The sequence below is a fragment of the Trachemys scripta genome, chromosome 4, assembly GCF_013100865.1.
Source record: "Trachemys scripta elegans isolate TJP31775 chromosome 4, CAS_Tse_1.0, whole genome shotgun sequence".
NCBI classification, from domain to species: Eukaryota; Metazoa; Chordata; order Testudines; family Emydidae; genus Trachemys; species Trachemys scripta.
This window is the reverse complement of record NC_048301.1, coordinates 122,211,465-122,226,615: the sequence shown is the minus strand read 5'-3', so window position 1 is coordinate 122,226,615 and position 15,151 is coordinate 122,211,465. Positions and strand designations below refer to the sequence as shown.

General features: G+C 43.8%; 2 protein-coding genes across 4 annotated transcripts in view; one reads left to right on the top strand and one right to left on the bottom strand.

The window, feature by feature from the left end:
- Position 1: 1 nt before the first annotated feature.
- LOC117875762 (small nuclear ribonucleoprotein F-like) lies at positions 2–271 on the top strand. The gene has a single exon (XM_034767129.1). The coding sequence runs from the start codon at positions 17–19 to the stop codon at positions 269–271; it is 255 nt and encodes an 84-aa protein (XP_034623020.1). The 5' UTR covers positions 2–16.
- A 3,313-nt stretch (positions 272–3,584) lies between these two features.
- The window catches only part of PIGR (polymeric immunoglobulin receptor), a 28,417-nt gene continuing 16,850 nt past the window's right edge, over positions 3,585–15,151 (bottom strand). For all 3 annotated transcript variants that reach the window (XM_034767119.1, XM_034767121.1, XM_034767120.1), the window contains 9 exons: positions 14,507–14,845; positions 13,521–13,850; positions 11,232–11,555; positions 10,367–10,681; positions 9,178–9,292; positions 8,293–8,411; positions 7,488–7,616; positions 5,933–5,991; positions 3,585–4,251 (listed from right to left, as the gene is read on the bottom strand). In XM_034767119.1, the coding sequence (XP_034623010.1) occupies positions 4,174–4,251; positions 5,933–5,991; positions 7,488–7,616; positions 8,293–8,411; positions 9,178–9,292; positions 10,367–10,681; positions 11,232–11,555; positions 13,521–13,850; positions 14,507–14,845 (1,808 nt within the window). In that variant the 3' untranslated portion in view covers positions 3,585–4,173. The remainder of the gene's footprint in view (positions 4,252–5,932; positions 5,992–7,487; positions 7,617–8,292; positions 8,412–9,177; positions 9,293–10,366; positions 10,682–11,231; positions 11,556–13,520; positions 13,851–14,506; positions 14,846–15,151) is intronic.

The window sequence follows — 15,151 nt, the reverse complement described above, 5'->3', positions numbered from 1 at the left end:
GCCAGGCCGCGTTACCATGAGCTTGCCCCTAAACCGCAAGCCCTTCCTGAATGGGCTGCAGGGGAAGCCGGTGATGGTGAAGCTGAAGTGGGGGATGGAGTACAAGGGCTACCGGGTGTCTGTCGATGGCTACACGAACATGCAGCTTGCAAACACAGAAGAATACATAGGTGGTGCATTGTCAGGACACCTGGGTGAAGTTTTGATAAGCTGTAACCACGTCCTGTGCATCAGAGGAGTAGAAGAAGAAGATGGAGAAGTGAGAGAATAAGCTTGTATATTTCTGGAAAATAAAGATCAGTTTTTCACAAAAAACCCACAAAACAAACAGTGCCCTCAGCACACCCAAAGTTAAGCTAATGCACACAAAGGCACTCTGAGTCAAAGGAAGCTGCAGCATGTGTAGACATACCTGAGCTAGCTTTGATCTAGCTTGCTCCAGTAACACCCACAAAAGCACGGGTGGCAGCATGGGCTGCGAAAGCCCATCCAGGACTCTGGATATGTATACGAGTGACTAGCCCAAGGTGCACCCTGTGCTGCCATGGCTTCACGGCTATCGTTTTTGGCGCTAGCTAGATATCTATTTTGGGTATGTCTACACATGCTGCAGTGACACCTCTGCAGTGTAGACATGCCCGTAGAGTCAGGCCTATTATGCTTAGCATAACCAATATGGCATGAGGTTATTTCAACCCTATTTGAACTACCGGAGGCCCAGAGTTCAGGCTGATCTTGGATGTTCCTGCTTTCATGTTCTGCTTGAGCAAGAGTGTGGGAAAGGGAGCACCAAGGGGAAGTGAGAGAGACAATCCGGTGGGAAAAAACAATGAGTAAAGCTGGGGAAGACAGCGAGGGAGGGTGAAAAAACAAAGGGAAGGAGCCTAGATACAGAGAGCAAACTCTCTCTCTCTCCCCTGGTCCTTCGAGCTGAGGTGCATAGGGCTTGTGGAGGGAGGCAGCCTCGCTTTCCTGCTGTCCTTCTTGGAACTCTTCCATGGTTCCCGGTCTCCAGGGCTGTCTGCCTGGTACCTTTCAGCCGCACATTATTAAAATAAAGACATGTAGCATCACTGATCTCCAATCAGTGCTTTCACTGAAGGAATTAATAGGGTAGGGTGACCAGATGTCCCGATTTTATAGGGACAGTCCTGATATTTGGGGCTTTGTCTTATATAGATGCCTATTACCCCCCGCAACCCCTGTCCCAAATTTTCACCCTTGCTATCTGGTCACCCTATAATAGGGTGATACATGAGTGGCCCATAGCAGGCAAACCCTTCCTTTGGCCAATATGTATTTATATCCCTTTTAGAGGTTGTGAGAACCCCGTCAGTGTCACTTAAAAAAAAAAAACCCCAGCCTATTTTTGCTTATAGTGTGTGGTACAGTAATATAGGAAGCGTTCATGCATCTCCGAGCAGGTGGTGTGAGGCAGGGTCTGCCCCTTTTGCTAGTTTCAGTGTTATCGCTAGCATCGTCCCCTCCTAGCAAAGCTCTCATGCTTCCTCCCAGCTCTGACAAACCACAATGGCTTTCTCTGAAGTAGGCGGGTGGCGAGGTCAGGAAATAACACTGCCTGCACTGTGGGTGTCGTCATGGAACCCTGTGGAACCGAGAACTTGTCAGAACATTTTCTTTAACATGAAGACTATGGGCCTGATTTTCTTCCTGTTTACACCAGTTTCACATCATGGCAATGCCACTGACTTCAGGGCAGTGACGTCCCCTTGTTTATACTGGTGTTACTGAGAGGAGAGTCAGACCCACTAGACCTGAATCAAAGCCCATCAAAGTCATTGGAAAGACTGCCATTGACTCCAATGGACTTTGGATCAGGACCCATGTTCTAAACGTCTGAGTGGGGTTTAAAACTCTTCACTTCTCCTTTTTCTCCCACTCTGTCTCATGCCTCCTCTCCCTGAAACAGCCTCCCGCTTTCCACGTGTCAAGCACCCCCCTTCTGAAAACCCTCCATGAAACTTTCCAACGTTTTCCCTTGTACCCGCTCACGTGTGAACCACCGTCCCATGTTTTGTATTTGTCTATGTTTGGTTGGAACCTCATTACGGCAAAGGCCCTATCTAATGTCTTCAGCAAAGTGAAATGTGTTCATTCACTGCTCTGGGTAAGGACAGTGCTTAGGCAGCTGATTGGCTGAGATCACCTGCTTTTCGTGCTGACCAGTTTTGTCTCGTTGTTACTTTGTTCCCCTGTCTGTCTCCACCTCTTGTCTCTCCTCTTATACTCAGATCGTAAGCTCTTTGAGGGACCTGACCCATGACTGTGGTCCCTAGGAGTACTGTCATAGAAATAATAGTTAATGTATAAAACTTTTAATAGTTCACAAATAAGGCAGCAAGAGATCAGGTTGGTTATAGAAGTACAAGGATCGGGCACTAACCAAAGGACTCAGACTTGTTTGTACGTTGTGCTATTTTTTTATTAATGTCTCCCATGGCTTTTCCAAGTCTCAGAAGCAGCACAGAAACCAGCACACAGGGCCCCAGATGCTGCAGTGAGCATGAAATAATTCAAAATGTCCCAAAAACAAGGTCTTTTTGCCCTAAACTTGCTGCCGCCCCAGCTGCCCTTCACTGAGATGAGACCGGAGCCTGTGTCAATAGATTGCTGGCTGGTCAGGTGTGTTTTCTGTACCAAATGCTATGGAATGAGGAAGGTCAGTATCCCTACCTCAAGATCCTAACCAGATCTTTTGGTTCTCTGGATGAAGGATTCTATTGATAGCGAGTGTGAAGCTGTTTATTCCCTCTGCTTTAGCCCATCTCCATATCTGAGATAGCCACTGGAGTTCAATTGACAGTCAGTGCCGGTGGCCTGTTACCCTGATGATCTCAGAAGGGAGACGAGAAGGCCCAACCAGAGGGGATCCTGGCACCTAGAAGTCAGGATGGCAAGAGATAAGGATTTAATCTGGGTCAGATTTTCTTCCTCAAACCAGCTCCTTTGCACCGCGCAAGGGGCATGAAGAAGCCAGAATCGGGCCAGATGAGAACCCCCTTGGTGAAAAGCCAGGCACCTCCATTTCCTGTGCCAGTAATCACTCATCCCTGGTGTAGGGGAAGTGCTGGAAGACAGGAGAGGATGGGCAGCTGAGCACAGTTGTGCTCTACCAATTCTCAGTTGGTGTACGGTTCCTTGAGGACTAGTTATGTTAGTGCAGACCCTGGGAGGAACATAGAAGGGCTTGTTATGAGTGATCTTGGCACCTAGAAGATGGACCAGCAAGAGATAAGAGTTAGATGCCAATTTTTCTAATCCCCCTGTGCTGCTGTAATTTACCCTGAGATCTTGACTGGCTCCCAGACAACCCACATTCTTACTTCACTATAATGAGCAGATCCCAGCACAGGAGAGAATCTAGCCCTAACTGGATGTGTTACAGTATGGCATAAATGTACCTGGTATCTCCAGAGGTTTCTGGTATTGAGTGACAAAAACTAGGAGATAACCCCAAATCCCAAGTGTTTTTTTATCCCTGGCCAGCCCCTTGCAAAAATGTGCCTCTTCCCATGGCATTCACTCCATGTGGTATCAGAAATTGAACAGAATTACTGATTTGCTAAAATACAATCAGATTCTTTATTGGCTGTGAAGAAAAAACAATTTCAGGCTACTTGTCTTCCCTACAGCTACTACCTTATAGATTAAAAAGCTCACAGGAATCAAAAGAGAGACTCACATTGTTCTAAAATATCTCCTGGTGCTTTAAAATCAAATGAGATGTGAATCTTAAATGCATCCTTAGGTCATTGCCATCCTTGGGGCTTGGTGAACTCCAAAAGGTGTGAGCTCAGCCTGCAGGAAAGCAAAGGCATTAGAGCTTTATTGATATTTCACCTCAAATCTGCTTGAAACGAGATCCTTTGCCCTAAAAAAAGAAAAAAATCAAACTTCTGAGGGTTCAACTTCCCCAAGGTAACTTATTTTTGGCCAGAAGATTCTTATTATATCACCACTCACAACCTCATTAAAAATCTTTGAGGAACTGAAAGATCTAGATGCATTAACATGTTTGCTTGACAGTAAGAAATAGTGCAACTTGCAGATCTGTTGTTCACTGATTCAGAACACAGGAGTGTTTTCAATCATTATTGCTTTTTCCTTGTACCATCTTCAGAAGCGATTGTACTGGGACAGTCGAGGAACTTGCTAAGCCTCTCCCTGGGCTACTTTGTTAGCTTGAAGCAGGAATGTGCTGTAAGCAATATCGGCTTCCTCCTTGGAGCCCTGAGTAAAAGAAGAGGAATCACATTATTCAGCCTTCCCCAGAAGAACCAAGGAGGCAGCAGACACTTAGGGTGACCAGATGTCCCAATTTTATAGGGACAGTCCTGATATTTGGGGCTTTTTCTTATATAGATGCCAGTTACCTCCTACCCCCATCCCAATTTTTCACACTTGCTGTCTGGTCACCCTACAGACACTGAAGGTGCTATGCAGAGCCAATGTGTAAAGAGACCAATGTATCCAATGCGAACAAGGTACCCAACATTGCTACCACTGAGAGAATCCTTTTGTCATACTGTTGCCTACTCAAGAGGTTCAGGTCCTTTGGATCAACTTCAGAGAAGTGTCCCAAGTTTCGGAAACCTGGAATTCTTTGCAATGTGCCCTTCACTGCAGCCTGTTTTAGTTCTGTTGAAACTGGCATAAGATTTGCCTGTTCTAAAGGAAGTGTCATAAGCTGCTATATTTCCAAAATGTTCTCATATCATAAAGACACTTTGCACTTCCCGAGTGACTTTCAGCTAAGGATCTCAAAGAAATTTACAAACCAGAGAATTCAAAGATACTAGAAGGGCATTCTTCATGAGAACTTTGGAACTTGTTCCCTATTCTCACCTTCTTGGTCCAAAATAGCCCAAATGTGGCTTTCTGGCAATGCTGCAAAAGCCTATTTATTCTCTAATGATTTGGGGGGCAAGTTCCTAAAGGTGTAAGGGGCTTTTCTGATGCTTTGATTTGCTGGTTGGGCTCCTGGCACCATTAATTGTTAGGGCACCTAGAACTGTTTGTTGTGGAGTTTTTTTTAATAGTTGTTGACAGCTTGAGGAACACTAATCTGTAAGTAAGCCTTACAGCACTCAGGCGGGAGGTGAGAGTACCTTTATTTCATTTTACAGTTGGTTAAAGTGACTTGCCTGCAATCACACACATAGTCAGCAGTAGACTTTGCAAAAAGACACAGGAATCCAGGCTTCTAGTTCTCCTACTAAAACCACCATACACAGGGCCGGCTCCAGGGTTTTGGCTGCCCCAAGCAGCCAAAACAAAACAAAACAAAAAAACAAAAAAAAAGCCGTGATCGCGATCTGCCACGGCAATTCGGCGGGAGGCCTTCACTCCCAGGCGGAGTGAGGGACCGCCCGCCGAATTGCCGCCGAATACCTGGACCTGCCGCCCCTCTCCGGAGCGGCCGCCCCAAGCAGCTGCTTGAGAAGCTGGTGCCTGGAGCCGGCCCTGACCATACAGCACTCCTTCCCGGCGTTAGAGAACTACCTGGTTTAACAGGGAAGAACTCGAAAGCAGCTGGATCCCTGTGGCAGGCTCACAGCTTCCATTGATCCAGTAAATCTGACAGTTTTGGATTTATCAGTCTCCTCAGCTAGACTCAGGCTTCCAGAACAATAACACCTGCTAATATTTCCAGCTGAACTGAAACCACGAATCAAAGCTAAGTGACTGCTGTTAAGTTCTATGCTCAAATGATGTAGGTGCAGTAAAGGGTTAGAAACTCCAGTGGAGAGGCTGCAGGTGTGATTCTTAATAGGCTGCTAATTGAGAAATAGTTGACCAGAAATAGGGCATACAGGGGGAAAGAGGAGCTTTTGCTGCTGCTGCTCTACTGCCGGAAAGAAAGACTAGGCTGCATGCAGCACCTTGGGTTATATATTCTAGCAGTTCTTACCCTTTTCACCTTCGGTGGTTCTTCTGCACCTTCAGCATTGCCCTGGGTAGTTATAAATTCTGAAAAGCATAGGAGATGTTAGGGTACTCTGCATGGGAGATCATGCAGTGTAAGCCAAGCCCCACTTATTCAGTAGCTCCTACATGCACTAAACTGCTGCTGATGTTCAGGGTACAACTTCTTCTCTGGGAGGGATGTCAGGCTGAAGCACTAGCACTGTAAAGCTTTTGCAAATGCACCCTCGACACCGCCTTTCCCATGAACCAACTGTGCTGCACCTGCATTACGTGCTAAGCACCCCTGTGTATTGAGCCAGGGAAGCCTCTAGATTTCTAGGGGAGAACAAACATCTTTGATGTTTCTTTAAAAAAGTTTTATTTTCTGTTTCCAAAGATGACAATCACCAGTGACTCTATTGCCCACACACTGAGTTTGACGGTCGAGGTACTGGAACTTTTAGGCTTGTCATTCAAACAATAACCCCAACTACCAAAAAGATAAAAGAGATTTTAACTGTTTCTTGTGACTTTAGTACTTGTGAAAGATGCTGAGATCAGAGACCAAGTCTCTATTGTTCCTATTTGTGCTTTTATATAAGAATGGCTATAGGGGGTCAGACAAATGGTCCATCTAGCCCAGTATCCTGTCTTCTGACAGTGGCTGGTGCCAGAGGCTTCAGAGCGAATGAACAGAACAGGGTAATTTCAAGTGATGCACTCTGTCATCCCGGCTTCTGGCCGTTGGAGGTTTAGGGACACCTGGAGCATGAGGTTGCATCCCTGACCATCTTGGCTAATAGCCTTTGATGACCCTATCCTCCATGAACTTAACTAATTCTCTTTTGAACCTAATTATACTTTTGGCCTTCACCACATCCCATGTCAACAAGTTGCCCAGGCTGACTATGTATTGTGTGACTACGTTCTTCTTTTGGTTTGTTTTAACCCTGTTATTAATTTAATTGGGTGACCCTTAATTCTAGTGTGTTATGTGAAGGGGTAAATAACACATCCTTATTCAAGCAGAACTGTCCATTGTATTCAAGGTGTGGGCGTACCAAGCATGTGTATAGTGGCATTAAGATATTTTCTTTTTTACTATCTATTCCTTTTCTAATGGTTCCTAGCATTCTGTTAGCTTTTTTTTTTTGACTGCCACTGCAGTCAAAAAAAGCAGACGTTTTCAGAGAACTATCCATGATGAGTGCAAGATCTCTTTCTTGAGTATTAGCAGCTAATTTAGCTAGTTTTGTGTGTGTCGTTGAGATTATTTTTTCCAATATGCATTACTTTGCATTTAATATTGTAAGCACTTCTGGGAGAATCTGTTTTATATGCAATACTTGTAGTCCATTGTAGAAACCATCCAGTTTGCAGTTGCTTGCTAGATACATTTTTTTTAAAGTTTTGCTTTTGCACAACAAAGTGAGAAAAGATCCCAGTATCTTTTCTGTAGCCAGCAGCCTCAATGCAGACTCCTCTTTATATGTACTATCCCCTAGGCCAGTCATTTCTTTACCTCAAGATACGTTATGGGTGGTAAATATGGAACTTACCATCCACTCCTCCTAGCTGGGTCTCCTGAGCACCACGTATGCCCACGTTGTCCTTCGCTCCATAATCTCTGGAATTCTCAAATTCTGACAGGCTAATGTTTGTTCTGTAGCTTCCAACTGAAACCAAATCTGTTAAAAGGGAGGCAGGGAGCAGACATACGCACACGACATTATTTAATACAATGAGCTCTTTTGTTTTATACTCTCAAGGTAAATGTCTCACTAGTAGCCATACTCTCTCCCTCCCCAGCCACGCACACATCTATTAGCACTGGATGACCTGCAAAAGATTCTGATGCTAGTAGCACTCAGATATTTATCTGAGCCTCTTTGGTATAGAAACCAGGCTAGATGTCTCAGGAGGACAGGCTTTCTTCAAGCTTTCTGCTACTGCCTGATTTTTAGAGAGAGAAGGCAGTAGATCTGAGCACAGGGCTGGCGGAGCGGATGTTCTAATGCCAGGAAGATACGGCTCCCGTTATAGCCTCATTTTCCCTGTCTATAAAATGGGATGGTGGGAGGGTCAATCAGCTAGATGTAAAGTGCTCTGAGGTACAAAAATATTATTGAGTCCAGCCATACATATACTTTGCCAACAATGTTTTATATGGCATTGCTTTGTTCTGGGGCAAAAGGCTGGGATGCTGTTCCCACCATTCCTATATGAGTGCTCTGACAGGGGAAGGCTCATAGGAGCAGCCCATACCAGTACAGAGATTGTTGTACATGTCATACACCCTCTACCTCCAAATCTACAGTATTCCCTAAGCCCCCTGGAAGGCCAATAAAGAAAGTTAGGACTCACCTGTGCGCTTCAGGAGCCTAAATTTAACAACCACAAAGACTGTAGCAAGGAGCAGACACACAGCAGCAATGGGGAGCAGGACTGAGAGAATCACCTTAGAGCTGTCATGTTCCTCAGAGCTGGAAAGGGAGCAATTGAGCAATATACATTTGTGATCCTTGTGACTTTATATTGCTCTATACAGGGCTGTATAACACAGATGAACCAGCATAGCCTAGAAGATCTATATAGAAAGCTTGTGCACAGTTATGTATGCAGAAATGCTTCACAATGGCAAAATCATGGATGGCTGAATTCAAAATTCAGAATCAAGTGGGATTTTTTAGAACAAAATCATCATTGCATTCACATAGTGATATTCATCTACAGATGTCAGAGCTATTAATAAACAATTAATAAAGCATCTTGACATCCCAATGAGGCAGATAAATATCTTTATCCCCATTTTGGGATGGGTGAATTGGCTTCTCCTGATCCCAAAGGGAATGAGCGTTCCAGGTTCCTGGACCCCAGTGTGCTGTTCTAGCTACTAGAACATATTGCAACCTTTGTACCAACAGAAGCCTTAGAAGAATGAGTATTTGCCAAATGACATTATGAGAAATGATGGACAAAAGTCAAAAAATTGGAGTTCAGAGTGGATAAACATTCAGAGTTTGGATGGTTACCCAAAGCTGAGCCAAAATTTTGATATGGGCAAAATTTTGCTGGGAAACATGAACGGACAGTTTCTGACAGTAATTAGTACTCATTGGAATTGAACATATCAGAATACATGAGAACTATAAAAAAAAGTTTGGTTGTAAAAATGGACAGGTTGGATGGTGCAGGGGAATTCTTATTCTTTTCCAAACCACTTTGGAACAAAGTCTTCGATGGACTGACCTTGGTAAAGAGTTGTTATCTATGACCCCGCCTCTGTTTTGGAGATCATTACTATTTTCAGAGTCTGTGTTGGAAATAGTAGCATCTTCAGATTTTGCATTGGGAGAGATTGCATCTTTAGTTTCAAACAGTAGTAGATGGGAGTGGTGGGTTATTTGCATCCAGCATCACAGCAAAGAGAGAGAGAGAGAGAGAGAAACCAATATATTGTCAGTACTTGATTCATAAATAAGACCATTTTCAAAAGTGCCTAAATCTCTTTTTCAAAATGTTCCCATTGATTTTCAATGAGACTTTGATTCCTAAGTGACTTTTTAAAACAGGAGTCACTTTTACCAAATGACCTCATAAGAAAATCTTGAGTGGTCTTCCTAGCCATGTATTAAAAAGATTATTTTTAATCCCTAGCTGTGTTAATAGTATGCTCCAGAATACGATTCAAATATTTGATATGCGTATCACCATTTATATTGCATGTTACTTTTTGCATTTCACTCAGCAAGGACACTGCTTCCCTTTCATTTCTAGCCAGTTGCTCTTCCTGGTTCTCATGCATTAGTTAACAGAAGGATATTGGGTTTAGGTTTCCAAAACCACATGATTGTGTTTGCCCCCAACTTCCTCCAACCCTCTATCCCAAGAAAAAATCATCTTTATTTTAAATGTACTAAGATGGAGTTGAGCAATCGAGTTCCCCATCTATTAAATAGCACAATAGTCCTTTTTTTCTTGTTCCCTGTGCTCTTCTCTATGTAAACTGTAAGCTTTTTGGGGCAGGGAGTCTCTCTTATGAGCTCAAAGGGACCCTGGTCTTGGCCAAGCCTTCTCAGTGCTGCTGAAATATAAATAATAATAATAATTAATAAATAATAGGGGGCTCAAATGTAAAAGTGGTGCAGACTCAATTCTTTTTCCAGACTTGTTACAGTGATTGGAAAATGGAAGAATGTTGTAACCAATGTGTGAATGAGAGTTACAGTGATAAACGTTGTGAATACTGTGAGATCCTTAGTGAAACAGAAAGTGTGGTCTGTCCTAGGCAGAGGAGATTATGATGTTCTCAAATGCCACCACTTGGTTGTTGTTTCGAGATCGTGCCTCTCAATGGAATGACACCCATTATGGGTGAGCATCGTGGCTACAGAGAAAACCTTGCCTGTTTTGTCCTGCAATAAATCCTGAAGCTCACCTCCATTTACTGTCAGAAACACTGCCATGGTTTCCCCATAGTGACCAGAATGGCTCACTCCACACCAATACCACCCTTGGTCTGTCTGTATTACTTGGTCAAAAGTTAGGTAGAGCGTCCTCTTCTCCTTGTCACAGTTGACAACCAGGCCGGTTTGGTTTTGCTCAGAGGAGATGAGAGTTTGGCAGCCAGTATTACGCCACTTGCACCAATATTTCTGGTAAGAATAATATTTGCATGGATAAGAGCATGATATAGTGACCTGTGTACCAATGACTGCATCAATCTTTTTCGGTCCTGTTAAACCAGGTTGCCCTGTTAGAAGGGAAACAAAACAGTGAGGCTGATATTAATGACTTGAACAATTAATATGCAGAAGTACTGTTATCAACAAGGTGTTAACAGGAATATATAATTACTATGTAACTACATGGTACGGAGTGTATCTATGAGGGTAAATGCACCTTATATTGCTTTCGTAACACTTAAATGTACTATATATGTGTTTGGATACATATATCCCTATGTACTTTATAGTGTATATATGGCATTTAAATAGCATTTGTGTCAGAAAAGCTTGAAAAACAGTGAAAATGTTTGGTGGGAAATTAGTGAAAACTTTGCCAAAAAATTTCAAACGTTGTCCAAAAAAAGTTTCTGTTGAAATCTTGTACTTTTTTGAAAATTTCCACCAGCTCTAATTTGTGCCTTGAAATGTCAAGCTTTACCCATTAAGATTATGAAGCTAAGAATTAGAAAATAGTTCTCAGGAAAACAAAGCTCTGCTCTTTGATGCTGCTTTGGGAGGAACAAAGATAATTGCTTGTGCTGGCAGAGACACTAATCTCTACATGCGCTTTCATACCATCTATAATCTTCAGCTCCTTCGTAGATTTCCTTTCCATATCTCCATCCGTCATACACCAGTAATATCCTGCATCCCCTGCTGTCAGCTGGTTCATTATTACCGTGAATGTTCCGTTTTCCGGGTTATCATGCAGGACTATCCTTCCTTCATACGAATCTATCATACTCGCAAGGTTGGTTATTAACTGATTGCATCCATTCTTCCTCCATTTGCACCAGTACTTGATAGTGTAATTCCCCCGTGGATCATAGCGGCATTCGACAGATACTGAACCTCCTATGACTCCATTTATTACGTGTGGTCCCTGGGGGACAGATGTCTCTGGAGATACAAAATGGAACACGTTCTGTTAGACTCCTCTCACACATTTCATGCGGTGATAACATGCATGCTGCATGTGCCTCATGTGGTTGTTTGGTAGGTCTGTTCCTTATAAAAAAAACATTTTAAAGTAAAGTTAATTGCAGGGATGAAATACACCTCTACCTCGATATAACGCTGTCCTCGGGAGCCAAAAAATCTTACCGCGTTATAGGTGAAACCGTTTTATATCGAACTTGCTTTGATCCCCCGGGGGGCGCCCCCCCCCCCCCCCCCCCCCCCCCCCCGGAGCACTGTTTTACTGCGTTATATTCGAATTCGTATTATATCAGGTCGCGTTATATCAGGGTAGAGGGGTATAACAGACTGATAACGCTGGTGACTGCAGAACAGAATAGTCACAGCCTGGCCAGTGAGAGCTCAAGTTTCCCTCAGACACTGCCTCCTGCCAGCCCCCAGTGGAATAATGAGAGTCTTTCCCCTGACTTCCGTGGACTTTGGATCTGGCCCTTGTGCCTCAATCCTGAACTGGAGGGACCCCCCTAGAAGCCAGAGAGTAGTTCAGTCCTCCACAGACCTGTCGTTCTGTCAAGAGAGCCAGCAAGGACACCAACGATAATGGGCATTTCCTTGTTGATTAAGGTTTAGCATGACTGGTTCATGAGAAGTTTTGGTGTCCCCTTCACTTGGAACCTGTGGAGAAACCCGGGGCACAGTGGCATGGCATCAGGCCAAACAATGTCTTCTACAAACATCCGGGAACCCAAACACAAGTGGAGCAATAAGAGCCACACATATCTCAAGAGGAACAGCAGCCACTAAAGGCAAGTCTATACAAGCTCTGCATCGGTGCAGCTGCGCCGCTGTAGCATGTCAAGTGAAGACAGAAGACGCGCTCTCCCATTGGCATAATTACTCCACCCTGGCGAGTGGCGTAAACTATGTTGGCAGGAGAGTGTCTCCTGCTGACATACCGCTGGTGTGAACAGTGCAAAACTTGCATCACTCGGAGGGTGGGGTGGGGACTTTTTCACACCCCTGAGCGTCGTAAGTTAGATCAACTTAAGCGGTAATGTAGACCTGCCCTAAGACTGTTAGTGCATCCAACTGAGCATAGAAATATCTTTGGCTTATTGCCTATAGCATCTACTCTTTGCACTTGTGCTTCGGAAACTAATCCAGAATGAAGCAATGAGGCTAATTTGCAGCAGGCAGATTATGCAAAGGGAGATCTATTCCAACATGCAGTAGTCTCCCAAAGAAAGTGGTGGAAGCCCCATCGTGGGAGACATTTAAAACTAGACTGGAGAATAGATTGTAGGGAGCGATCCTGGGATGACTGAGGGGGTAAACTGTATGGGCTCTAACCTTTTCTAAATTCTGTAGTTCTTTCTCTTCATATTGGATCACTATTTCTAAAAATTGCTTAGGCAGGGCAGTCTACTGGTTAGGAAAATGTGTCTGGGTTTTTTTTTCTTCTACAGTCTGCATTTAAGATAAGCCAGTTAAATGGGTCAAGCAGGAGTTTGCTCATCCCAAATTTGTAAAGAGAATTTGCCTTTTGCATGGGCCATCATGACCTTCTCTAAAGGCTGGTTCACAGAGAGGATTACAGCCTATCACTGCTACCTACTAATGGAGTTACTTCTTCAACTCAAGCGATGGCTTTTCTGATGAAGACTTGGGTTTAAACCCCTGCTGTCAACACACAATGGAGATTGCAACATAGAGTCTTTAGGAAAGGGACTTTTGTCTTCTTATTTGTCTGTGACGCACATAGGACACTGTTGGTAGCTAAATAGATGAAAACATAAAAGAACAACAAGCACAATTCTTATTCTCTCTAGATAAAATTAAGAGTATCAGTGAGATTTTCAAGGGAAACTCAGACCCTTAGGAAATAAAATATTAATCTCTTCAGACTGTTGGAATGGCTGAAATCTACACACCCTGCCCTTCGCTCACCTTGGTAGACATGCACATCCAGTTCTTTGGATTCTCCTTTCTCTCCGTAAGCCCCAACCCCACACAAATAGACACCTGAATCTTCTTTCCTCATCTGGGTTATATAGAGGCTGAATGACCCAGCAAGCTCCTGAGGGCTCAGCAAAACTCTCCCTTTGTAGTTTTCGTTAACATTCCCGTAGGTATCGATGACATTAGAGCAGCCGATTTTCCCCATTTTGCACAGGTACTTCCTCTCGCTACCGTATTCCGTGCCAAACGCGCAGTTGATGGTCACAGAACCTCCCAGCTCGATGTAATAGAGTTCGGCTTCTTCGGGCACGTTTGGACCTGTGTGAATGATAGTCCAAGTCAGTATCCAGAACCCAGACTGTATTGCGGTTTACAACACTCTTCTATACCACTGCAGTAATCCTACTCTTCTATACTTCCCCAGACTGTACCAGAGTCTACTCCAGTAAGGTATACCCTACTGTACCATATCTCTATCCACATTCCCATACTTTTCAACCCTGCATTATTTGGTACCAGGCCACCCCATGTGCACTGCATTGCAGGATATCTTAATGCACCATGCTTCTGTGCACCATATCATATGCTTCTACACTATGTCATATGGCACTGTTTACTCTCCCATACTACAGTAGACCATATTGTAGTGTCCTGTACTATGCTATGCTGCACCACATGATCGCATATGGTGTTGTAAATTACAACCTTTGTTTTTGCTGAGTTAACACTTTCCACTCAGGAGAGTAGATAAATCAAGGAATTTTGGCTGCCTTGAACAGAATTAGTGTACATCTCCATTTTTATATGGTACCTTTACATTACAGTGATGGGGGTGCTAGAAATGCAGAGATCTTGGTTATTACTCAAGGTACCAATCACCTTGCTCTCTTGGATATTGTCGATGGATAGATTTCCCAAATACAATTATTTTTCTTTTGTAATAATAATATAAGAAGCCCCCAGGCTGTAGCTACCTTTGGAAACATCCAGCTTGACTCTGAAGGAAAGGCCTCTATTTACGAGACCAATGCCACATTTATAAAAGCCGATGTCCTTTTCCACTAGCTTTGAGATCTCAATGGTGAAGATGCCTTGCTCTGGGAAGTCTGTGATTGTCGCTCTGCCAGCGAAGTCTTGAGCAGTGTAGCCACTGGAAGAAATGACGGTCACACATTGCCGTGTTGATTCCTTGCACCAGTACTTTCTGTCATGTCGGTTCACACTGGTGCGAGGGTAGAAGCATTTCACAGTAACTGATCCTTCCAGCAAACCGGTCACCTGCCTCGGTCCGAATATGGGGCTTGAACTTGAAACTGGCAAGAGGAAACATGTTTCATGTTATTCACACAAGTCAAGTCATTATTACACTAGCACCGTCAGGCCCCAATGGAGATAGGGGCTTCACTGAGCTAGGCACATAGCTACAAACACAAAGTAAGAGACAATCCCTGCCCCAAAGAGATTTCAGTCAAAATAACCAGGACAGACAAAAGAAAAATTAAATGACTTGCCCAAGGTCACACAAGGAGTCTATGGCAGAGCCAAAAATTAATCTCCTGTGTTCCATCTAGTACCTTAGCCACAAACCCCTCTTTGTTTCTGAAAGTGCTGTGAAATTT